The sequence below is a fragment of the Lampris incognitus genome, chromosome 8, assembly GCF_029633865.1.
Source record: "Lampris incognitus isolate fLamInc1 chromosome 8, fLamInc1.hap2, whole genome shotgun sequence".
Taxonomy (NCBI): Eukaryota; Metazoa; Chordata; class Actinopteri; order Lampriformes; family Lampridae; genus Lampris; species Lampris incognitus.
The window spans coordinates 49,789,404-49,813,839 of record NC_079218.1 but is presented as its reverse complement, the minus strand read 5'-3'; the positions used below and the strand labels follow the sequence as shown (position 1 = coordinate 49,813,839).

Here is a 24,436-nt window from a genome sequence, read left to right as displayed (position 1 = left end):
ATTCAACTTCCAACAGGACAGTAAGCCAAGGCACACAAGAGCACCAAGGGAGGACATGATAAAAGGTTCTTCTGGAACGGCCCGGCCAAAGCCCGGGTCTAAATCCTGTTCACATCCTGTGTTAAGGCTGCAGAATAAACGTTACTTTTCACTGACATACTCCATCTAACTCAGCGTCAGGGTTTAACACTGGAACAAACGTACATGGGTGAAGGGGCAAAATCTCAAGGGGAGGGGGGGAGGGGAGAGGAGAGGAGGGGAGGAGGAGGGGAGGAGAGGGAGGGGAGGGGAGGGGGGAGGGGGAGGGGAGAGGAGGACGGGGGAGGGGGAGGGGAGGAGAGGGAGGGAAGGGGAGGGGAGGGGGGAGGAGAGGAGAGGGGAGGGGGGAGGAGAGGAGGGGAGGGGAGGAGAGGAGGGGAGGGGGGGAGAGGAGGGGAGGGGGAGGGGAGGACGGGGGAGGGGGAGGGGAGGAGAGGGAGGGGAGGGGAGGGGGAGGAGAGGAGAGGGGAGGGGGGAGGAGAGGAGGGGAGGGGAGGAGAGGAGGGGAGGGGAGGGGAGAGGAGGGGAGGGGGGGAGAGGAGGAGAGGGGGGGAGGAGAGGAGGGGAGGGGAGGGGAGGAGAGGAGGGGAGGGGGAGAGGAGGAGAGGAGGGGGAGGGGAGGGGGGGAGGAGGAGAGGGGAGGGGAGGAGAGGAGAGGAGAGAAGGGGAGGGGGAGAGGAGAGGAGAGGAGGGGGGGAATAGCGTGATCCTCGCACGCGCTACCTTCCCCTGGCGAAACTCCTCACTGTCAGGTGAAAAGAAGCGGCTGGCGACGTCACATGTATGGGAGGAGGCACGTGGTAGTCTGCAGCCCTCCCCGGATCGGCAGAGGGGGTGGAGCAGCGACCGGGACGGCTAGGGAGAGTGGGGGTAATTGGACGGGTACAATTGGGAAGAAAAAGGGGATACACCCCCCCCCCCAAAAAAACTATTGAATAATAAAAAAAACCATTCGTTCCATAAACATGGCGTTGAAGGGGTAAAAGATCAACGCATGATGTGGAGGTGTCATGGGTATTAAATATGAACAAGTTGAAGGGGGGTGGATTTTATGTGAAGGCCTTATTACCCTAAGGACCTTTCCCTGCATTGGCCCACACTACTTGCAGTCTATACTTGCCATAGAAGTGGTGCCGGTGGCTCATATTGCAGAATAAGATTTCATAACTAGTACCAAAACAATAGAAAAGTGAATAGAATTTCAGTAATCACTAAATCTCTTCAGTCACCTATCAAGTAAAACGACAAAAACCTGGCTTGGCACCTACCACTCCACGAATGCTAAGTTCTGCTTGGGTTTCTGATATAAGAAATGAATATTTTGGGTTTCTTGGTTACTGGTCAGACAGGGTAAACACTCAAGGGGTCATTTTAGGCTCTGGGAACTCCCCACCAGCATTTTTCATTTCTTGATAGATTAAGTGATGAAGTAAATAACAGCCACAGCTGTAATTATAACCACCGTCCCCTTCTGCTCATTTCTCTGGAGGGTGTTTGGTTTGGAAGCATCTGTGAGCTGGAAACAGAACAAAAAAAAACTGAATGCATATTAATAAATATTCTTTATTTAGTAAATTTTGCACATTGCATTCTCATCACACCCAAATCATTATTATAAATGGATGTTTACTCTCTGTAAAATCTTTATATTTAGAATTTCTGTACACATTTATTGGTACTTTCACCACTACATTTAAGTGTCACAGAAACAAAACAATGGAGAAAAAAAAAAGAAATTAAAAAAAGGAAAAAAAAAAGACTAAAATTCATCTCTAATTGCAAGCCTCATTAACGAATCCGCTGTGCTCTTAACCAACAGCTCTACATATGACCAACAACAAATACCTCCGTTTGGTCAGGAGAAACATTTATGGGTGAGAAGGTGTGCAGGAAACAGGATGGAAAGCATATCTGACTTGAAGAATGGAACTAATGACTCACATTTGATTTGAACAAAAAGGAAGAATTAAACAAACACCTAATTCAGTTTGCATTTTATTTTCTAAAGATGATGCAGCAGTGGTCAGTGTTTTCCCATAAAAAGACTTCACGAGTGCGGCTAGTTGACACTGGCGGTGGCTAGCCACTCTCCGCCACAGACTGGCTTGCTCTGCTCAGTGGAACGACAATAGTTGGTGAATTTGTCTTTTAGGAGTTGTCGGTACTGATCACGGTTGCTGTAGAAGGATTTGTTGCTTTCCACAAAGGCCTGGATTTCATCCTGTGTAAGACAATTCTCCTCATCTGAAGCCACTTCAGCATCATCCTGTGTCAAGAACACACGCACAACACAATCAGTCGACGGCCAAACTGAGACAAATGCCTTCAACTATGAAGTGTGTAGAAAGGTAAATATAGGTAAAGGCATAAATTATCAGACTTTGTATCGGTCAGAAACTAAATATCTAAAACCAAGTGCCTAACCAGTAGTTCCATGAGACTTTTCTTGCTGGTATCCATTTGGCCACATATATTGGCTTCTGGAGGCCCCAAATCATGGTCCTGGTTTTTCTGATGTACTGCCCACGGTAACCTAAGTGCAACGCTTGTAAAAGTATTGCCGCGCAAGGAGGAACAAACTTCTTTGGTTCGACAAGTGTGCGGCGATGTCAGGCTGTGCCCTCTTGCACTCACATCCATCACACAGCCTTCAACTTTTTGACCCTGCAGGAATTATTAGAGGCCTTTTAGTTGATATCCAAAGTTAAACAATACAGATTATTCAGAGTGCAATATTGAACCTGAAATACTTACTTGATCATTGCATGACCCCTTGCCCTTTCTTTTCTTCTTTTTATTCTTGCATTTAGCGTTTTCTTCGACATTGGCCCAGCACTCGACACAACTGTCCACTCCATCCTCCTCTTTCTCTTCAGCACAATGGTGGTCGTGTGAGTAATCTCCTTAAGAAGGGTTACAGAAACAAACTATTTGGCAAAAAGACCAACTCTTGTATGTTCATAGGACATCAAACTGGTTGCAGTTCTTGGTCCGCAATGTCTCAGAGTTGCTGATGACAGACCTGTTTCATCGTGGTTGCAGATTCCCTCGGTGCAGGCAACATCAGACCCCTCTCTTGAACCCATCTCACTGCCTTCCATGCTTGAGGAGTAGCCGCAGTCACTCCCGTTTCCATGGGGAGACAAGCCTAGAGAGCACAAACAAAAACAGCAACATTTGCAATAACGTCAAAGGAAATAAAGGGTGGATCTACAAACATGATTGCTGATGGGCATCTCATTACCTTGACTGACTTGAGCTGAGCCCAGGATGGTCCTATCTGAGCAGCTGCAGGCAGTGCTGCCATTGGCGACCATGACATCCACACAAACGACCTCCTCCTCCTCCTCATCATGGCTACCACAGACCTTGCAGCTGATCTCCACAGATTCAAGTGAACCCTGCGTGAGCATAAAGGGTACATTTGCATATAGGCCAAGAAATGAGACAAACCGCACTAAAGCATAGCTAACATCCAAACTCCTGCTGGGGTACGGGACTGATTAATGTACTGAGGCTGTTGGCAGTATAACAGCAGAAAGCATGCAGGCACAACTTCCATTCCACGCTCTTAATGTAACTTACTGAGGTGGAGGATTACCTCATCTAGACTTTTCTCTTTGTCCTCAGCTTCCTGCTCAGACATGTCAAAACCACATTTGTTTTTGCGTCGGTTCTTTCGCTTTTGCCTCTTTTTCTCTTGCTTCAGCTCTTTTGCCCTCTCTTCTTCAGACAACTCTTCAACAAATTGCTCCAGCCTACTGATCCCCTGCATTTTTTCCACAGCCATCTGGAAACATGGGAAAAAAGACACGTAAGTGACACAGCTGAGACAAATGACCATAATTCAACCATAAATAATTAAATAACAATCTAACTTGTTTAGAAGGTTATGTACCTCAAAACTTTTACGTAGTGCATCTATTCCCAGGTGGAACAGCATCTGCCAGGTCTGTTCCTCAGCCCTCAGCTTCTGCCAGATCCTGTGCAGCCGCTCATAAAGGTGGATTCCCAGGCAGGTAAGGACTTCCTCTTGTGCAATGTCAATGGTCTTAGCATGCCTCTCTCTACGCCTGGCAAAGAAACATTATTGAGAGAATATTTTTGAGAGAACTGAACTAATACAAGAAATAAGTGAACTGTATATCCATCACTCATCTCGTTTAAGACGGTTTTACTTGACAAGAATCGAGTGACGTGTTCAGAATTGAGTGCTGTAGCCTCGCATACACAAGATCCATCTCCACACTGTGTTTTAGAACAGTACCAGTGCAGCAGAAAGATCTGGCAGAACCCAGTATCATAGGTTGAAAAAAAACACCCTGACTTGCTTGCATTTCTTAGACAAATCACAATCACTGAGGGTGGGACTAAACTGCTGTATACTCAGTGGTGCTCTGCAAAATAATATCAGAGGAAAATGTAGAACATTTTGCAAATGGGGGAGGCAAGCCCCAGCATATGGATCAATTACCTCAAAAGAAAACTCCATCCAAAACAACTGACCAGGTGTACCGATTATGTGATAAGAGTTTTATAGATTAACAAGACTAGGTCAAAAACTAGTATATGTCTGGACTGTGTATGGTCAATGTTCAAAATTGTGGCCAATTTGTTACAGGGATAGTCAGTGGTAGTGTCTTTAATGTGAATTCCTGTCTATGCAGTGTTCACTTGCAATGTTCTGTAGTGGTCCCAGTAATATTTGTTGTTTAAATGTGCTGAAGTAGCCTATCACATGACATGGTTAAGCTACGTTACAGTAAAAAACAAAACAAAACACACACACACAAGGCTATACATGCAGTTCCAAGGACAGTACTTTCCACTCATAAGTTGGGATGTTTGAGTTAACTGTAATTATAACTTTTCAATTATCTGTTATCTCCCACTACTCTAATCTGTTTCTATCTGTGGTGTCTCTAGTTTTTTCTAAGACTCACTCTGTATTGACATGCAAATTCAAAGAATGGATTGCGGCTGCTGATAGCACCATGAATTGCGCATCACTTGCAACTGTTATCTGCCCCATCTCAAGGTCAGATTACAAAAGATATTGCGCGAATGATATTACAGCGCAAGCACGCCCATAAAGTTTTGCAGCCGAGTGGAATTTGCCCTTGTTCTGCATCTGATTGTAATTATCCATGTGGCAAAATATAAATGGTGGCTTTGCGGCAAGAATACAGTAGGCAGGATCAATGTCCTCAAGTATATTGACCTGGCAACCTGTGTTTGCAAATGATTTTAGTCTCAGTTGAATAAGTGATCTTCTCCTGCAAAATATCCGCTCACAAGCGCGCCTGGCATGACGATGCTTTTGTCTGGCTACGATCACAGCTGCCTTAATCACTGGAAAGTCTGGGCATGACACCCCTTATAAATGCACTTCATTTACCGCCAACTCTGAAGATGCCAATAATTTTCATTATATGTATGGCTTACTATTCACCAAAAGCAAAGTATTTTATTAAAAAGCAAAAGTACATTTTATGAACATGGTGAAAAGACAGGGAAACTGTTAGCTAATTAACTAAAAGGACAGACGGCTGAGCAACTTATAACAAGTATTCATACAGAAAGGGGAGATGTCACTTTAGATCCCATTAAAATAGATAATACATTTTAAAGGTTTTTACTCCCAACTATACTCTTCCCAATTTGATGGAGATGAAATACAATGAAAAGCCTTTCTTGATCCTCTGCCCATCCCAACTATTCCCCCAGACTTGGTGGAGAAGCTAGAAGCAACTCTAACCCAAGCATAAATAGCCCTAGCCATATCATCAATGCAATCTGGAAAATCACCAAGGCCAGATGGATTTCCAGCCAAATTCTTTAAGAGGCTTCCTGTGCTCCTCTCCCCACAATTAACAATCGTTCCGTCTGAATCCCTTTAGCTGGCTTCACTCCCTCCATCTCTAAATGAGGCATGTATAATTCTCACAGCCAAGAAGGGGAGGGACCCTACAGATTGTGCTACCTATAGATCAATCTTGCTACTAAACACAGATGCTAAGATTCTTACAAAGGTTTTGGCGCACAGATTAGAAGAAGTCATCCCCAAAATAATAGCGACTGATCAGACAGGTTTCATTAAAAATGACTCTTTTTTAATGTTCCGACGTCTTTTTGACACACTGTATTCACCCTCTAAAAAAGTCCCCAAACCCTCTAAAAAAGTCCCCAAGTTCATCGTATCCTTAGATGTGGACAAAGCATTTGACAGAGTCGAAGGGCAGTGCTTATTTACAGCTTGGGAAAAATTTGGATTAGGGTCATCAGTTATTTTCAAAGCTTGGATTAAATTATTATATGCATCTCACACTGCAGCAGTTCAAACCAAGAGTACAGTTTCCCAACTTTTTGCCCTAGGCTGTGGAACCTGCAAAGTTGCCCACTAAGTCCAATCTTCTTCGACCTAGCCATCTATTGCTCTTTATAACAGCATAAATATTACCGGTATTTGGAGGGGGTGGTATGGAACACAGTGTCTTTATATGGAGACAACCTTTTGTTATACGTTTCAGACCCAACAACCTCTCAACCTGCAGCACTCTCTCTACTTAACTAGTTCGGATCCCTATCAGGATACAAGATAAAGCTGCACAAAAGTGAACTGTTCCCAATTAATAAAGAAGCACTTGACCTAGACTACAATGACATACCATTCCAAATTGAAGAAAGACAATTCACTTACTTGGGAACAGCAGTCACACAGAAATTCCAACATCTTTTTCAAGAACATTTCATGACTCCACAAAATCAGGTTAAAACATCGCTACTGCAGTGGTCCCCTTACACTGTCACTTGCCAGACAAATAAACTATATAAAAATGAATATACTCCCAAAATTGATATATTTATTTCAGTGTGTATCAGTGTTCATCCCAAAATAATTTTTGTTTCACTAGATTTCGTTATCTCCTCATATATATGGCAAAATAAGAAATAATAAGTAGGCAAGATCCTACTTCAGAGACTCAAAAGAGACGGAGGTATGGGGCTCCCTAATATCCGACATTATTACTGGGCTGCTAGCATTCGTTGTCTTGCCTTTTGGAACTACTTCTACCTTCAGCCCAACAGCCCAGAATGGACATCTCTGGAGTTAAAATCATGCCAGGATATTTTGCTTCTAGCATTCCTTGGTTCACTGCTTAGCTACTCTCTGACTAAATCAATAGACAACCCGGATGTGTGCCATACCCTGAAAGTGTGGGCTCAGTTCAGGAGGACCTCTGATTACAGAGACTTCTATCTTCTGAGTCCTGTTGCTTCGAACCATCTTTTCATCCAATCTCAACACGACTCAACTTTTCAGCACTGGCACAGAAAAGGCATCAGATGGTTTAAAGATTTGTTCAAAGATAAACTAACTGTCAGAGAAATAAACTTACCCAAAACACCATTTCTTTGATACTTGCAGGTCAGACACTATGTGCGCTCTATCCTAACGTGCTTTTCTGAAGAACCTGACACTAAACCTGTTGACACATTTCTTTCTTCTTTCTTTTGACCCACTATTTAAAAGGTGCACTGTCAGCATTGTACAAAAAATTTCCATACTGACATGTCCGCCTCTGGACAGGATTAAAACAGCTTGGGAACATGCTTTGGGCATACACTATCTGCAGACCAATGGCATTCCATCCTTACATCAATTCACAAATCCTCCACTCTGTGCAAGACACTGCCTAGTGCAATTTAAGGTAGTTCACAGTGCCCATATGTCCAAGGTTAAATTGTCTAGCACCTACCCTGATATTACCACCACTTGAGACAAATGCAAAAACAATGATGCTACCCTTATCCACATGTACTGGCTGTGTCCTTACTTACAAAAATTCTGGAGAGACGTCTTTCATACCCTATCCAACAACTTCAAGCGGAATCTAGACCTGGACCCTCTGATAGCTCCGTTTGGGAGTACTGATGGAGACGATCCTCATCTGACATTTGCAGAGCGCCACATGGTTGCTTTTGCCTCATTCTTGGCCAGACGTACAGTACTGCTCAAATGGAAGGATGCTGCCCCACCCACAATTAATCAGTGGCTTCAAGACATAATGTCCTGCCTTATCTTGGAGATGATACGCTTCTCAGTCAGCGACTCTGAAAAGAAATTCTACAAGACCTAGGGACCATTTTTGACATACTTTCATAACGCCCCAATGACACAGAATGACATGCACTCTTATACTTCCCTTGACATGGAAAATAACACCTGACATCATGGAAACAGCTAAATCTTTAGTTTTATTTCTTTATTTCTAGATATTGTGCCTTATACATATTCTAAAATCAAGGGGGTGGGGTTACCTTATTTTATTAATGTCATTACTGTCATTGTTATTATTTCTATATGATATTACACTGATGTACATTTCATGACAATATAGAATACATTTGCCCAACCCTGGGAACTTGTATTAAAAATTTCAATATAAAGATTTTGGAAAGAAAGAAAACAGCAACACACAGAGCAGAAGGAGGTAAAATAGACAGAAATAGTTGACACCAATGGGAAGCTTATCCCAGCAGTCCACATCTGGGGGAGTAACACTAGACTGCGTGTTAAAACTTGACATCATCCGTCCAGGAAGGCAGGAGTTTGAATAACTGAACGGGTGATTGCAAAAAACAAAACAAAAAAAACCTGCCTCTCACTTATTATGAGTATAAAGAAGAGCCAACCAATCTAAAGGGATTTGGGCACATGACAATTTGATATCTCGTCAGGTAAATGGTGAATTAATCATAGACAAAACGCCTAAGATATCACGACAATCACTTACAATTGTACTCCAGATTGAACAAGGAACAGATTGATGTCCTCCTAAAAAAGATCAAATAAATACAAAAACAGCTATTCTTACATTCTTATATCTGCCTGGATCATACAAAGCTGTAGCCTAACTGGACGCATTCTAAAACTGACTACATCAAACTGGGTCAAACTTCAAATGATGTGAACTTTGAGCCTCGCAACTCGGCGCAAATTTTGAACTGTATCTCACACTGGGTGTATCATTGCTGCCAAGTAAGGCATCAGTGCTCCCTCCCTCCAAAGGAAATTATTAGTTTGACTATGATCATATGCATAAATTCTACTTACTCGTACCCTCCAGAGAACTCGGGCTCAGCCCGGCCAAGGAGGTGGGCGATGAAATCAGTCTCACAGCACACATGGACATGGCGTTCATGGGGGCAGCAGCAGAGGCCCTCATACAAGGCAGCACAGTAACCCTTCTCTTTACTGCAGTCTACCTCCCCCACCAGAATGTTGTATGCCCGAAGTACTTTATTCTTACAATCAGTGCAAAACCTGAGGCAAAAAAAAGAAGAATAAGAATAATAAGAATAATAATGGCATGACTTTTTATTCTAATGTCTCAACTACTGAAATCTGCAACTAATGAATGTGAAATCAAGGACATGTTAGTCACACATTACCTGTGTTTGCGCAAGTATGTTTCCAGTGTCTCCAATAGACCGGCGCTATCAATGAGGACCACCTCATCTCTGCACTCCTGAGACATCAGCTCCCACACATCCATCCAGCTTCCTCTGTAAGAAAACTGTTATTAAAACATTGACAATCTAGTACAAGGTTTTTCCTGCATAGAGGAATTTTTGGCGCCCCCCAAAGCAGTTTTAGCCAGCGCCAAAGGAAATTCACCAGCGCCAAAACGATAAGAATTGAAAATAAAAATAGCAATTCAAATCTTCTCCGAAAGTGTTTAATAGCTTGTTTCAAGTTTCACCCCGTTCAGCCCCTCTTTCTTGCAATTTTCGTGGTTTGAACCAATAGTGATCAAGTTAATAGACAGGTTATCAGTATCTCAAACATTCTGGCTTCATATCTATGGGTCCATTTCGCGTCATGTCGGCAATTTCCCGCGATTGCGACGAGCGAGCTCAGAGAGTGACAGCGGCGCATGAGCTCAGTGACAGCGAAGCTTGTTGAAGAAGGCAGCTGGCACATAGACAGCGGAGCTTTTCTGAAGACAGCCTTCGAGTCAGATCACCTGTGAGGTAAGTTTCCAGTGAAATTCAGCTTATTTTTATTTTCTACGTATTAATTTGAGTATATGTATAGCTACATATTTTATTCCGGATTGCCGGTCACTGAATGTAGTAGAATTACGACAGACCGAAATCACCCCCACCAGACGCTCGTCGTCTCAACAAACAGGCGCACATTAATTAAATTCAGTTTGTTTTCAATTTATAAATATGAGTAACGTTAGACTATAAAATATGTATACATGTATAACCATCCTGTTCTTAATAATAAGAATTTGCATATTACTGTACTGTCTGTATTGTTGTTGTGGAGAAAAGAGAAGGGGTTGTTGAAAAACGGTTGAGAGGAGGGAGAAAAAAACGTTTTATGGTAAACTGCTGTAAGAGACTGAATAGTTTGTATTTGGGTGGCCTGCTGTATCTACATTAGTCTTAAGAGTTGAATCTTTTATATTTGTTACAGGAACACACCGTAAATGTTAGCTAGTTTCTTTTCGAGTTAACACTCCCCTCTCCCTCAACCCCACTCCACTCTCCCTCAACCCCACTCCCCATTATGAATTATCTTTGCCCACCTCAACCTCACTCCCCGAACCCCTCTCCCTCAACCCCACTTCCCTCTCCCCCTTACAATGTTGTAATAAAATGATTTCTTATAATCAGTTTGTTAATTGGAGTTTCATTTACTCAAGCATAATAGACATTTTTTTTATCAAATGGTCAGAAAAAACAGGAAAATGCATAGATTTCTGTCAAATAAGGCAACACAGACTCACTGACTTTACTGTTGTGCATAGTTGCTACGCGGACCGAGCATGCTTACTGTCGTGCGTAGTCATCCCCCAAAGGCCCATTCTGAGCCAGGAAAAACCCTGCAGTAGTCTCCTTAAAGACAATCCAGTAATATCAGCAAATCAACTTCAAGACGGTTTTCTTTCTCTTATATGTCTGAAACTCTGACTGTTGGTGACCTTCAGAATTTCTTGATGAAAATTATGTTGCAGTGCAATTTATTCAAAACTGAAAATATGTCTAACTCGGCCACTTAATGACAATCTTGATTCAAGGACCTATTCCCTACATCCACACTGACTTTAACAGACGCCACCAGTTGCATAGTTTCATAAGGCCTAAATGCTACATGCAGACTTTCCAACTGCTTGTTGAATTTTGGACATTTTTTCTCTGAATAAAAGGAGTGTCCAAATTTTTTAACTACAAGGGTGGATTTGCAGTAATTCCTCACATTATTCATCAGTGTGTCGTTTCTCACATTAGCTCCTTCAGCTTTGAAAAACAGGACTTACATTTTCCAAACTAGTATTACAAATAAGCCAGTTGAAATGTGCTCTTCAACATTTCTACCAGCACCGCTGTCCGAAGTTATAAAAGATATAACACATATGATAATGGCATATATTTTTTCATGGGCTATAACACTAAAACTTATCTCAGACACAGTACTAGACGCTGCTCTGGGTCAGTGTGCTGCCGGTGCTTGGTCTTCTTTGGGTGAGAAGGAGCACAAGGTCATCATCACAAAATGATGATGACGCAATGGTTCTTTTTCTGAAGAATGTCCCAAATGTATTTCTTTTCCAAATATCTCCAACATATTCCAAATTGGCATAGTGGCCGGTGTGAATAGTTTTGATGAGTCAAATTTGCCTTGCAGTCTTTGTACATTTTTGTGTTGCTTGCACATGCCAAGTCAGCACCAGTAGACAAGTGAAATGAAATTCTTGTTTTTCTCAAACTCTCAGTGTAAGGTGAACTTCGGTCACTGGGCCTCGTGTAAGAAGGGTTTGAATGCACAGATCTTTTCATAAAGTAAGGCACATCGACGCATGACCTACTAAGCAACACGAACCTTGAATCACGATTTCACCACATACTATTAATAAATCACAAAACGTTACAATTTCTCCCACCGTTGTTTAACACAACACTTTACAGAGACATCAAACAAGCTGGTCTCTGCAGTACACTTGTGCACCTTAAGCATGGGGCTGATGTTTTTGACCAGTCAGAAGAATTAGTGGCAGTGTCATTCTGAACTGGCTATGGACCTTGGTGAGTTTGTGGTTTGATAGAGACATAAAGATGAACCAAGCCGAAAATTTTTGGGTAAATCCCTGGTGAGAAGAGGTCTAGATGTCTACGCCAAAACTGGGCAATGTTTTTCCCCCCTTTTTCTACCCAATTGTACTTGGTCAATTACCCAACTCTTCTGACCATCCCGGTCACTGCTCTGCCCCCTCTCTGCTGATCCGGGGAGGGCTGCAGACTACCACATGCCTCCTCCGATACATGTGGAGTCGCCAGCCGCTTCTTTTCACCTGACAGTGAGGAGTTTTGCCAGGGGGACGTAGCGCGTGGGAGGATCACCCCAATTCCCCCTCCCACCCGAACAGGCGCTCCGATCGACCAGAGCAGGCGCTAGTGCAGTGACCGGGACACATACCCACATCCGGCTTCCCACCCGCAGACACGGCCAATTGTGCCTGTAGGGGCTCCCGACCAAGCCGGAGGTAACACGGGGATTCGAACCAGCGATCCTCGTGTTGGTAGGCAACGGAATAGACCGCTGCGCTACCCGGACGCCAAAACTTGGCAATGTTTGGGGGGAAAAGTGAAAGTTTGCTTCATATTTACAGGACAAGGCCTTCTAGTCATAGTGTCTTCAGTGTTAGAGTACAGCTAGTGCGAACAGATGTTGTAAAATGGATGTGTTAAATCTTCAATATAGTAGAGGGCAGAAGAACAAGATTTCATAGTTCATTTCACTGTTTGAGCCAAACTCATGCCCAGCAATATCTGAGCTATTGGAGAGCTAAGCGACATAAACCTCCCTAAATGTCAGGATGATAACCAGTGAGCACCAGGTCGCTCGATCCTCATTTACTACTGAAACCGAGTCCAGCTGGCACATGAGGACATCGTCACTGACTTGGTGCTGAAAAAACAAAAACCCCAAGTTGTTTAGCAATATTTTGGTTTTAGCCTAAACAGTATCTAACAGATGACAGTATTGTGCAAATCTTGCAAGACTAGTTGTAACATCCCGTGGTAACACAATTCACCAGCAGCTTAACACCATAGAGATTCACACAATGAATGTATGACAAAAAGGTCCCACGACAAACGAAAAAAAATTCTACTTTTTTTTGTGTGACCGATCACTTATGCCGCAAAATTCACTTTTAGACCAGCTAATCACTGCGATCGCAATACGAGGCAGAATAATTGCGATATGACTTTTGTTTGACTTGCTCTGCCCTATCGTAGAAAGAGTTCTGCAAACAACTGGTGAAACTTTAATGTTGAGGTAAGTTTTTTAAGGTGGCAAGCCTTGACGTAAAGCTAGCACCTACTAAGCTGTTCAGATAAATGCTGTTTTTTTCTTTTCGTCCACGGCACTCGAAACCAGCCGTGCTTATCTGATCCGAGGCGTTCAGTGTGCTATAATCAAAGATTCACCGGCACATGCGTTCAATTTACGGAAAAGTGGCGCTCAACATTCAACACACGTGTGCAACAAATAATTTGAGTAGTTACAGACATTTCCTGAATCCAGTGAGGATTTCTTAAATGAGACGCGTTGAGTCTAGAGACTGCAGAATGGGCCTGGGCTAAAGTCAAGTCTTTTCTCTGGGCACACTATTGTGCCTACCTGCTGAGGACTCTAAAAGGTTCTTGAGGTTATACTAGAGCAGAATCCTCAACCACCAGGCCACGGACCAGCACCAGGCCGCAAAGCATTTGCAACCAGGCTGTGAAGAAACGATATGATTCAGGGGGGGCTGAATAATAAACGTAAAACATTATAGGCTATTTGTGCGGTAATTACATTGAACTTGGTATGGTCTGTATGTACTGCACCTTTCCTCACCATGCCCTGTCACGCCCACAACAGGATGTTGACCTTGAGTAATGCAATGCATACGAGGTCCTCAGTAGGTCATCACCCACTTACCTACCAGATGTGCGTGTTGCAACTAGCTAGCTTCCACAAGAGAGAGGGAGAGAGAGAGAGAGAGAGAGAGAGAGAGAGAGAGAGAAAAGTCGCTTGAGAGTTTCTTCGGAAGGAGGAAATAAAAGGTCTTAAGGATGATAACGCAAAGAGGCTGAGACTGCAAAAAAAAAAGGAAATACAACGAGTCGTACCTAAAATGAGGCTTTATTGCAACCGATGACTCGCATATATTGACCGTCTTGTTGTGGCACAACAATTCACTGCACTGATTCAGTAATATTGGTGGGGTGCAATATGTTCATGCGAGGAAAAGATACGCTGTGTGTTTAATATTCAAACGTTACTTAAATGTTGCGATGCTAGTGACTTACACTCACTGGCCACTTTATTAGGTACACCTTGCTAGTACCGGGTTGGACCCCCTTTTGCCTTCAGAACTGCCTTAATCCTTCGTGGCATAGATTCAACAAGGTACTGGAAACATTCCTCAGAGAGTTTGGTCCATATTGACATGATAGCATCACGCAGTTGCTGCAGATTTGTCGGCTGCACATCCATGACGCGAATCTCCCGGTCCACCACATCCCAAAGGTGCTCTATTGGATTGAGATCTGGTGACTGTGGAGGCCATTTGAGTGCAGTGAACTCATTGTCATGTTCAAGAAACCAGTCTGAGATGATTCGAGCTTTATGACATGGCGCGTTATCCTGCTGGAAGTAGCCATCAGAAGATGGGAACACTGTGGTCATAAAGGGATGGACATGGTCCGCAACAATACTCAGGTAGGCTGTGGCGTGGACACGATGCTCAATTGGTACTAAGGGGCCCAAAGTGTGCCAAGAAAATATCCCCCACACCATTACACCACCACCAGCAGCCTGAACCATTGATACAAGGCAGGATGGATCCATGCTTTCATGTTGTTGACGCCAAATTCTGACCCTACCATCCGAATGTCGCAGCAGAAATCGAGACTCGTCAGACCAGGCAACGTTTTTCCAATCTTCTATTGTCCAATTTTGGTGAGCCTGTGCGAATTGTAGCCTCAGTTTCCTGTTCTTAGCTGACAGGAGTGGCACCCGGTGTGGTCTTCTGCTGCTGTAGCCCATCTGCCTCAAGGTTTGACGCGTTGTGCGTTCAGAGATGCTCTTCTGCATACCTCGGTTGTAATGAGTGGTTATTTGAGTTACTGTTGCCTTTCTATCAGCTCGAACCAGTCTGGCAATTCTCCTCTGACCTCTGGCATCAACAAGGCATTTTCGCCCACAGAACTGCCGCTCACTGGATATTTTCTCTTTTTCGGACCATTCTCTGTAAACCCTAGAGATGGTTGTGCGTGTAAATCCCAGTAGATCAGCAGTTTCTGAAATACTCAGACCAGCCCGTCTGGCACCAACAACCATGCCACGTTCAAAGTCACTTAAATCACCTTTCTTCCCCATTCTGATGCTCGGTTTGAACTGCAGCAGATCGTCTTGACCATGTCTACATGCCTAAATGCATTGAGTTGCTGCCATGTGATTGGCTGATTAGAAATTTGTGTTGAGCAGTTGGACAGGTGTGCCTAATAACGTGGCCGGTGAGTGTATAACCCTAACCTACATTCCAGTCGTGACGTGCTGATGTGAAGCACCGTTTCACTTAGAGGTGAAATATTTATCAAGATCACTATTTCCAAAGTGCCAGCAGCACCTTGTGTGACGACCTCTGTCCAGCATCTGTGTTAATGCTGGGAAGACAGTAAAATGTGAAATAGAAGATAATGTATGGATTTAAAAATTTTTTTTTAGAGTTACCACTCACATTATTCACAAAAAGCCCCTTTTCACTTTCTTTGACAGCTTCTGACTGCTATCGTTGCTGTGCACCTGGCACGTGTGTGCATGCTACACACACAAACTAGCTGAGTTAGGCTGAATACAGTCTGTGGCAGACACGGACCCGATATTTTCTCAGAACACTTGCTTTGGCAATTACTGACAGCATGTTATGACAATTTCCCCAAATGATGCCCAAAAAAAAAAAACAACTTACCTACAGCAGTTTCAATGGTGAAAATAAAAATCGCATGTCACTCACCCTAAGGGCTTGGGTTTGTGTGTGTCTAAGGAGTGCAGCTGACATCGTTTGTTCTTTTTGCTTTTTGGAATGGCGTCAATCATGTCATTCAACTTAGACCTAGAAGGGGAAAAAAAGAGAAAATTAAACCTATATGAATAAAACTGGATGTAGATTTTTTTGCATTTATGTTGTGAAATTAGTCTGAACTCATATTTTACTATGTACACAGCTTTCACACGCACAAAATGCTGCACTGTCACAGTACACTGACCTGGGTCCATCCCATAGAGGGGGCAATTCATGTCAAGCCTCATACATAGGAACATCTTGTTTTATTAGCATTCAAGCTAAGACCCAAGACACAGGCATGAACCTGAGAGCTTTTACTTTATGGATTGACACTTCTTCCCCATAAATGAAAAGAAGTTCTATGAAACTGCATTCTCTTCTTTCTGGCTGTTCACTTCTTCATTTGGAGGATATTAACAGCTTCCCACCTAAGCAGTACATGCTCTATACAACACTTAAGTGACTGCAGAATGAATCAACAGGAATGTGGTTACGTACCATGAGTTAACCATTGAACTTTCGCACCAAACAAAGCAGATTTTGACCTCAGTGCAAAGCTTCGTCATGACAGGGATCATTTTGAGAGCGCCACAATGAAAATCAACCCGTGCATTTCCTGGGTTGCAAGGCCAATGTGAAATGACTAGAACTTAAAATGCCCAGCAAAAATCTGCACCAAGCTGTGGCGATGAGGTGGAACAGCACGTTTTATATGGTCGAGAGTCTACTGGAGCAGAAGCCATCAATTTCATCATATGGAGCTGACCACAACCTGCCAGTGACCCTGCCAGCCAACCAGTGGGCTTTGCTGGAGAAAACCATGGCACCATTTGAAGAACTGACCAGACAGATTATCTCCTCCACCTCCTCTGCAGCTGAAGTTATCCCCGTGGTCACGGTGCTAAAACAGCTGCTTGCTCAGGAAGACCAGGAAGAAGGACACGGATATAAAAATGATGAAAACTACTCTTCTAGAGGCTGCCAAGAAAAGATTTAGAACCATCGAGAATGAGCCATTGTATGCAGCTGCCACTTTCTTGGACCTGCGTTTCAAAAACAGGTACGTCTAATAGTACGCTTATCAAATGTAACAGTCCACATTATAATCAAACCTTAGAAATGGTGTGATTTTCACTGGGAGTGACAAAGAACGACAGGATTAGGAATGATTATATTAGACGGACCGCTCAAGTTGGACGGTTTGGAGACAAAGCAAGAGAGGCAAGATTGAGATGGCTTGGACATGTGTGGACCAACGATGCCGGGTATATTGGGAGAAGGATGCTGAATATGGAGCTGCCAGGAAAGAGGAAAAGAAGAAGGCCAAAGAAGAGGTTTATGAATGTGGTGAGGGAGGACATGCAGGTGGCTGGTGTGACAGAGGAAGACGTAGAAGACAGGAAAAAATGGAAACGGATGATCCGCTGTGGCGACCCCTTACGGGAGCAGCCAAAAGTAGTAGTAGTAGAAATTATGTTATAGATATCTAGACACTGCATTATTATTTTATGCACATGCATCGTATGCATTACTATTGTATTAACTTATGTCTGTCACCATCAAGAGCTACTATGGAGGATGTTGATTATTTTTTTAAACATTTGTTGTTTTATTGTTGTTTCAGATACTTCACAAGTGCAGACAGCATCAAGCATGCAAAGGATGCACTGACACAAGACGTGGAGAAAATGGAAGTCATTGAGGAAGACCACAATTGAGTCAGCAGAGCCAGCGCTGGAAAAGGTCCCACGTATGGAAGCACAGCAAAGCAGCAGCAGAAAGAAAAGCTTGAAGGGCCTGTTTGAGGAAATCCTGCAGGAGCATGATGAGGAATGTTGGACGAGTAGCACAAGCACACAGGTTCAAATACAGACGTATTTGACAGAGAAAACTACCCTGCACTCAGACAGCCCATTCCAACACTGGGGTAGTTGCCTAGTTCGGTTTCCCACCTTGGCTGCCGCTGCTGCAAAATGTCTCTGTGCTCCTTGTACCAGTGTGGGCAGTGAGAGACTGTTCAACATTGTTGATGCAAGGAGGAACAGAGGAGAGAGCAGAAATGCTCATCTTCTTGAAGAAGAACCTGTCATTGCTCTTGAAATTGTGAGCAGTACTAAGTTGCTAATGCAATGTGTAGCCTACTTGTTTCAACTTATTTTTGTTTACTGTGTAGCTGCTGCTCCTTTGTTTTACACTTTAATTGTAATTCTTGTTTATTTTTGAATGTTTAGTTTTTAAGTTGATGTTGCACTACTGTTAACTGTTACTGCACTATTTAATGTTTTTATTTTACCAAATTGTGGCTGCACTTTAAGAGTTTTTTTTTTAAAGGAACTGTTGTTTAATCCTAGATTTATTTATTTGTGCTCTTTTTCAGTTATGATTGTGAAACTAGATAAGAAAAGAAAGTTCTACGGCATTCAGTCTCTGTATGTATTTGTTCATGTTTTACATAGGGTTTAACCTGAACCGGGCCATACAACAATGATAGCAATCATCACATTCATACAGGGTAGTAGTGTACAGCTGTTAAATTTTTTTTTGTATATATATTTTTTTCTTTTTTTTTTTTAACGCAACGGTAACGGTACCAGCAGATACGCAAGGTCAGGTATCGGAATCAGTATCGGGACGGAATAAATGGTATTGGGACATCTCTAGCTTGGAGTAGTATGGAGATGCACCAGGCAGACTAAATGGTGCAGTTGGAGCTATCGGACGGACATTGGAGGACACTGCTATGGTTCTCTGTGTTATGGGGGTGCTTGTTGGTCTTGCCCTGTCAAGATGCTTCTTCCATTGCTCCTCTGCATAGGAGACAGTTAACTATGCCCCTTTCAAGATTCTCTGTTAGCAAAAGCAGAAGATTCGCTACTGGCTAAGCTACCATCAACATACTCCCTGAAGCGCGTCTCTCTATTCAGAGAATCCTTTCTCAAGCTTGATAACCTGTTCTTTTCGAAAAATCACCTCATTTTTTTACCTCATCATAATCTGTCTATGTAGCTTGTGTAACATTCTCCCTTTTTTTCTGTTACTTTCATCAATTGGTTGACCGCCGTCATCATCATCACGTTCAACAGCATTTTCATTATTACCATGTTCATTATATTCATCATCAGCATTATCATTATCCTCATTAAGGTATAAAGAACCCAGTAATGACATTTCTTCAGTTGGATTTCTCCTTGTAACAAAGGGCCCAGCAGTGAAATCTGGATCACTAAAAGCAGGCCTAGAGTCTTGTTCAGCCATAGAAGCAGTTGCCTCAGCTAGGTTTACTAGCTTATCTGTTGCTATCTTATATAATCCAAACCAATTGATTTTATCAAAACAAAATCAATGTAAATCAAGTCCCCGTACTGGCCACCATATGTAACAATCAGCTATGTAAATATTGGTTAGCAAAATACACGGGTTGAATTTGATTATCCTTTAAGATACTACTGAGGTGCTTCTTTTCCATTGTGTTCAAGTCCATCCATCCATCCATTATCTGAATTGCTTATCCTGCTCTCAGGGTCGCGGGGATGCTGGAGCCTATCCCAGCAGTCATTGGGCGGCAGGCGGGGAGACCCCCTGGACAGGCCGCCAGACCATCATACAGGGCCAACATACACACACACACACATTCATACCTAGGGACAATTTAGTACAGCAGATTCAGCTGACCTACATGTCTTTGGACTGTGGGAAGAAACCAGAGCCCCCGGAGGAAACCCACGCAGACACTGGGAGAACATGCAAACTCCACACAGAGGATGACCCAGGACAACCCCGAAGGTTAGACTACCCCAGGGCTCGAACCCAGGACCTTCTTGCTGTGAGGCGACCGCGCTAACCACTGCGCCACCGTGCCGCTGTGTTCAAGTCAGCTTTTATAAATGAGAAAGAACAAAGATAAAGCCGCTAGGATAGTGTTTTCAAAGCTCATTTTCAATATGTTATATGTAACCGCCTCTACATATAATCAAACCCTAACATAAAATCAACCCTTCACATTCACATAGTTCAAAGCAAACAGTTTGTAATGTCGCAGCTGAAGAGTCAGTTTCTCCACTCCCTTGCAATGCACGTTCACGCTGACAGAAAGTCACTCCTAACAAAAAAAGTAGTCCAAATTACTCTACAGAAAAGGGCAAACAAAAATCCACAGAAGAGCCTTAATAATCCAACAGAAAGAACAAAATAGAATCCTCTGCTGAAGCAGAAAAGGAAAAAAAAATCTACATCTCCATTAGATAAAAAAAACAAACAAAAAAAAACATAGCAACAGCCACAAAAGAAAAAAAAACTGTAATGACCTCACCTGTTTTAAAGACTCGACATCGAAGGATACCCCTGTGCTTAGTCCCATATTTCTGGTGAGTGTGGCCTCCAGCTACTTCCACAAATAGCAATTTACAGTACACTTTAATATAAGAAGTAGCCCCAAGTCTCCCTCAGACTCCCTGTGTTTTTTACAAGCATCTTCTGCCTGACACTTCTGCATTCTTATCAAAGCCATTTCAAAAGTTTGCACATCAGCTGACAGGTATGTCAACTGACAGCTTTAATGTACAGCTGACCCTAATGACACAAAAATGTAAAAAAAAAAAAGATGACAGGAATACATTAACTATAGGGCTATATACCTACAGGATGGAATTATAGTATAGGGAGCGACCCTGACAGCAGGATAAGCTTTTTGGAAAATGGATGGATTACACTTAAGTTAACCACTGTTTTGTTAACCTGGCCTATTTTTAAAGCGAATCCTATTTTAACTTATGTGGCGGTGCTACAGTGGTATGAATCGAACCGTGATTTGTGTGTACCGTTACACCCTAGTAAAGAAGGAAGGACTGAGTCTTACCCATGAACATAGAAGAGCGTGTAGAGCTTCTTTACATCGGCCAGACAGGCCTTGGTGACAGACAGCATGCTTTTGGGTTTCACAGTGAGGGGCTCTAGGGCAGGGTTTCCCGACTCCACCAACTGAGAGAAGAGGCGCTCCACACTTCGTCTGCAGCCCACACATGGCACTAGCTGGGATAATGCGCTGAACACCTCTCTGGATGTCACCATCATGGCAATATTCAAGTCTTGCTGCTTCAACTTGGAGTGGAACTAGGGCAGAAGTTTGACAACATTACACCTATTTTCTTTTCCTATTAATACACAATTTCCTAAGATTTTGTTAACCTTTAACATTCAGTGACAATAAAACCCAACTCACCTCAGCAAATTGTTTCCACTGATAGTTGTTAATCTGGCTGTTGTCAAGGTTCATGACACTGTCGGGAAATTCCATCACCATCTTATAAGAAAAGAACGGAGGCCACATGAAATCTAATGAATTAAATTATTATTGCATATGAGACAATGGACAGTTTCAGTAATTAGTCAACGACACGTTCAAACTGTGATGATAAATCCCCAAAGTAAAGCAACCACCTCAGTTACTGCATCACCATAGTACCCATAATCACTATAAAAGATGCTTTCTCAAATATTATTCCAATATTTGATATTCATATCAGGTCTTCACACCATTCAAACCCTCCATTGCGCTTTGCCAATGGAGGGTTTGAGTTTATGTTGCCATTTGATCCATAAATTCTGCAAAGTAAAAGCAAAACTTCTCAAAATGATTTAGCAGCACTGCTAGTAGCAAGTCAGTGGCTCAAAGATCACAAAATGTGACATGCCAAACCTACAGTCTGCAAACAAAAAAAAAGCCCTTGCCCATTTGGTCAGATATGAATTATCTACATTTAAGGTATGACATTTGCGCAGATTTGTTTGCAATATCATTTTAATTTACAATTTAGGTCATTTTATAAGTAAAGGGTGTGTAGGAGAGATGACAGGCTAAAGAAGACAGACACCCAAATCAGAGACTGTCATCTTTCAGAAAAAGCAAATCATACAAATTGGCTGAAGTCGGAATACGGTTTACAAATCGGAAAAATGTAATGTCTGCTCATTTTGAAAAGATTTGATGATTTGTATTTAGTCATTTTTTTTACCCCAGCAGTACACACACTTTGCACAGCATTTGTTTGACGTGTGCAACAGAACTTGACAAGGGCAGGAGATGCCACTGAGGTTAAAAAAGAACTCTTAATCACATACTAACCCCATCAGCAGTAGCATCAACTATTGACGGTGTTCATGTGCAAGGACCTTAATCAACAGTGATTCCTGGATTGCCATTTATTTTAAAGATGCATCTTTAATATCACTGGCTGAATATCAAAACAGGTGTAGCAAACGTGTATGAAAATGAATCAAGACAACCAGACCGGCATTTTACACATGACTTTACAAGGCCTGGCTAGTTTACTTAGCGATGCTTCACCTGCCAATCGTCCTCAATATCTAAGGGCGACAGGCTTGTGTTTGCTGGTTGGCATACGTACGTGGGATCCTTTTAAAATGGCAGTGTCTCGCTGTAGTGAGACAAGTCCTTACCGTAAGAGTGTCGTCAATATTGAGGGGGATTTGTCGGGCGAGGAAAGGAAAGTCCTCTTCCCCGTCTCTGCAAACCGCTACCAGACGCGCCATGTCTTCTAGCTCCTGTAGTGCAGCACCGCCTGGACGTTCACACACACACACAAGAGAAACAAGCGAGCAAAGCTGTCATTCGTTGAGGCTGCACCGGGCTAACGCATAATTAGTGCAGGTCATTTTAAACTAGCCCCCCAGCCCAACGTCATCACTGAAGGTCGGCTTTCCCGGATTGCTTCAAGACATTACCGCAAAACACAATGTGCAGAACTCACCACCCGGTTTTAGTGTCACAGCTGCGAGTACAGGTGTGACCCAGATTTAGCTAGCTAGCAAGTCAGCTAAGGGACCGTTAAGGAAGTGACAGGTCTAACAAGAGGACGCCACTTCGCCAAGTATGTGCCAACATTACCAGCAAGACGCTCGACCAACATAGCCGAGAGCCGTAAAACGTAGAAAAGCGGGGCGCCGCTGTTAGCGAGCGACGCGGGTTAAGCTAGCGTTCAAGCGGGTGGCAGCCGAGCGTTAGCTCGCAAACTTGCTCTGCCGGTGTCACGGCACGGCACGGCACGGCGGAGGGGCCGGGGGGCACTCGGATACACGCACAAGACCGCGACGCGGTGCTTTCCAGCTGAAACGCCTCCATGTCGCGGTCACATCCTCGGGGTCCGAACGGGACCCGGCGTCGGTCGGTCACGGAGCCCGTCAGTCAACGCACCGCAAACTCTGCTAGCTCGACACGCTAGCTAGCCGAGGTATCGGCTAGCTAGCGTTAGCGTCTGACTTACGTGACACGAAGTTCGAGCGCGGTGACCGGCTAATTAACCCCGATATTTCCCCCCCCCCCGAATCCTTCCCAAACCCGGCGGCGGTTTACCAAAGCGGGGACGCCGAGGAACCGTGTCTAGTCGCCGAAGTCGGTAAACAGCGTCACGCAGCCGCTTCCCGAACGTCGCTCCCCTTCGCAAACACACAACTAAGTGCGACGGCGTCTCGGTCGGCGGAGGCGCAATCCTACTGACTCGCCTGACCTTTGGCCCCCCGCAGCGCGCTTACGTCACCTTGCGTGACGTCCAGTTGTAGTTCAACGGACGTAATTGTGACGTTCCTCCCTCGGGGGGGGCGGGCTCAGGTGCGCAGACTCGGAAACGATTGGAGATAAAAAGGCATGCTCGTCACACGAAAGTTAATCGTTTTGGGGGGGGGGGTTGTGTGTTTGTTTGTTTGTTTTTTTTCCCAACGCGAGCTTGTATTGTGTCCTGCAAATGTGTTTATTTTGTCACATTTTGGGAAGTTATTTTTTTTTAATGGAGTTGTTCCTTATCCGATGCGAGGGTGTAAAGCAGTGTTTCTCAACCCAGTCCTCGAGGACCCCCCATCCTGCAGGTTTTCATTGTAACCCAGCTTGTACTTACTCGACCAATCATCTCGCAGCACTTAATTATGCAAGGTGTGCAACGGCTGACAAAATTCATTGCTGATTGGTTGAATAACTACAAACAGGTACCTAATTCCGGGTTGCAAAGAAAATATGCAGGATAGGGGTTCCTTGAGGACTGGGTTGAGAAACACTGGTGTAAAGGACAGGATGTTGTGTTGCTGTGAAGCCCCATGAGGCAACTGTGTAATGTGTGATATGGGCTATACACAAACAACATGGACTTGACTCGACTCGACTGTGGTGTCGACATGTTGCAGTGATTCATGACTCAAATAGCATGATTGGAAAGTAAAACGGAAAATGTGGTCTGCAGTACAGATAAAATAAA

At 43.5% G+C, this 24,436-nt stretch overlaps 1 protein-coding gene across 2 annotated transcripts; it reads right to left on the bottom strand.

Annotated features, from left to right (window-relative positions):
• Positions 1–1,588: 1,588 nt before the first annotated feature.
• Positions 1,589–23,671, bottom strand: ggnbp2 (gametogenetin binding protein 2). 2 transcript variants are annotated; one of them, XM_056284583.1, is made up of 14 exons: positions 23,545–23,671; positions 22,632–22,753; positions 21,394–21,474; positions 21,031–21,284; positions 16,125–16,223; positions 9,496–9,609; positions 9,158–9,367; positions 3,938–4,112; positions 3,641–3,829; positions 3,284–3,440; positions 3,062–3,187; positions 2,794–2,942; positions 2,464–2,703; positions 1,589–2,305 (listed from the first exon to the last, which is right to left on the bottom strand). In XM_056284583.1, the coding sequence occupies exons 2-14, from the start codon at positions 22,722–22,724 to the stop codon at positions 2,099–2,101; spliced, it is 2,094 nt and encodes a 697-aa protein (XP_056140558.1). In that variant the 5' UTR covers positions 22,725–22,753; positions 23,545–23,671; the 3' UTR covers positions 1,589–2,098. The 2 variants fall into 2 exon arrangements, with proteins under 2 accessions (XP_056140558.1, XP_056140559.1); XM_056284584.1 differs by having other exon boundaries at positions 9,164–9,367.
• Positions 23,672–24,436: the final 765 nt, after the last annotated feature.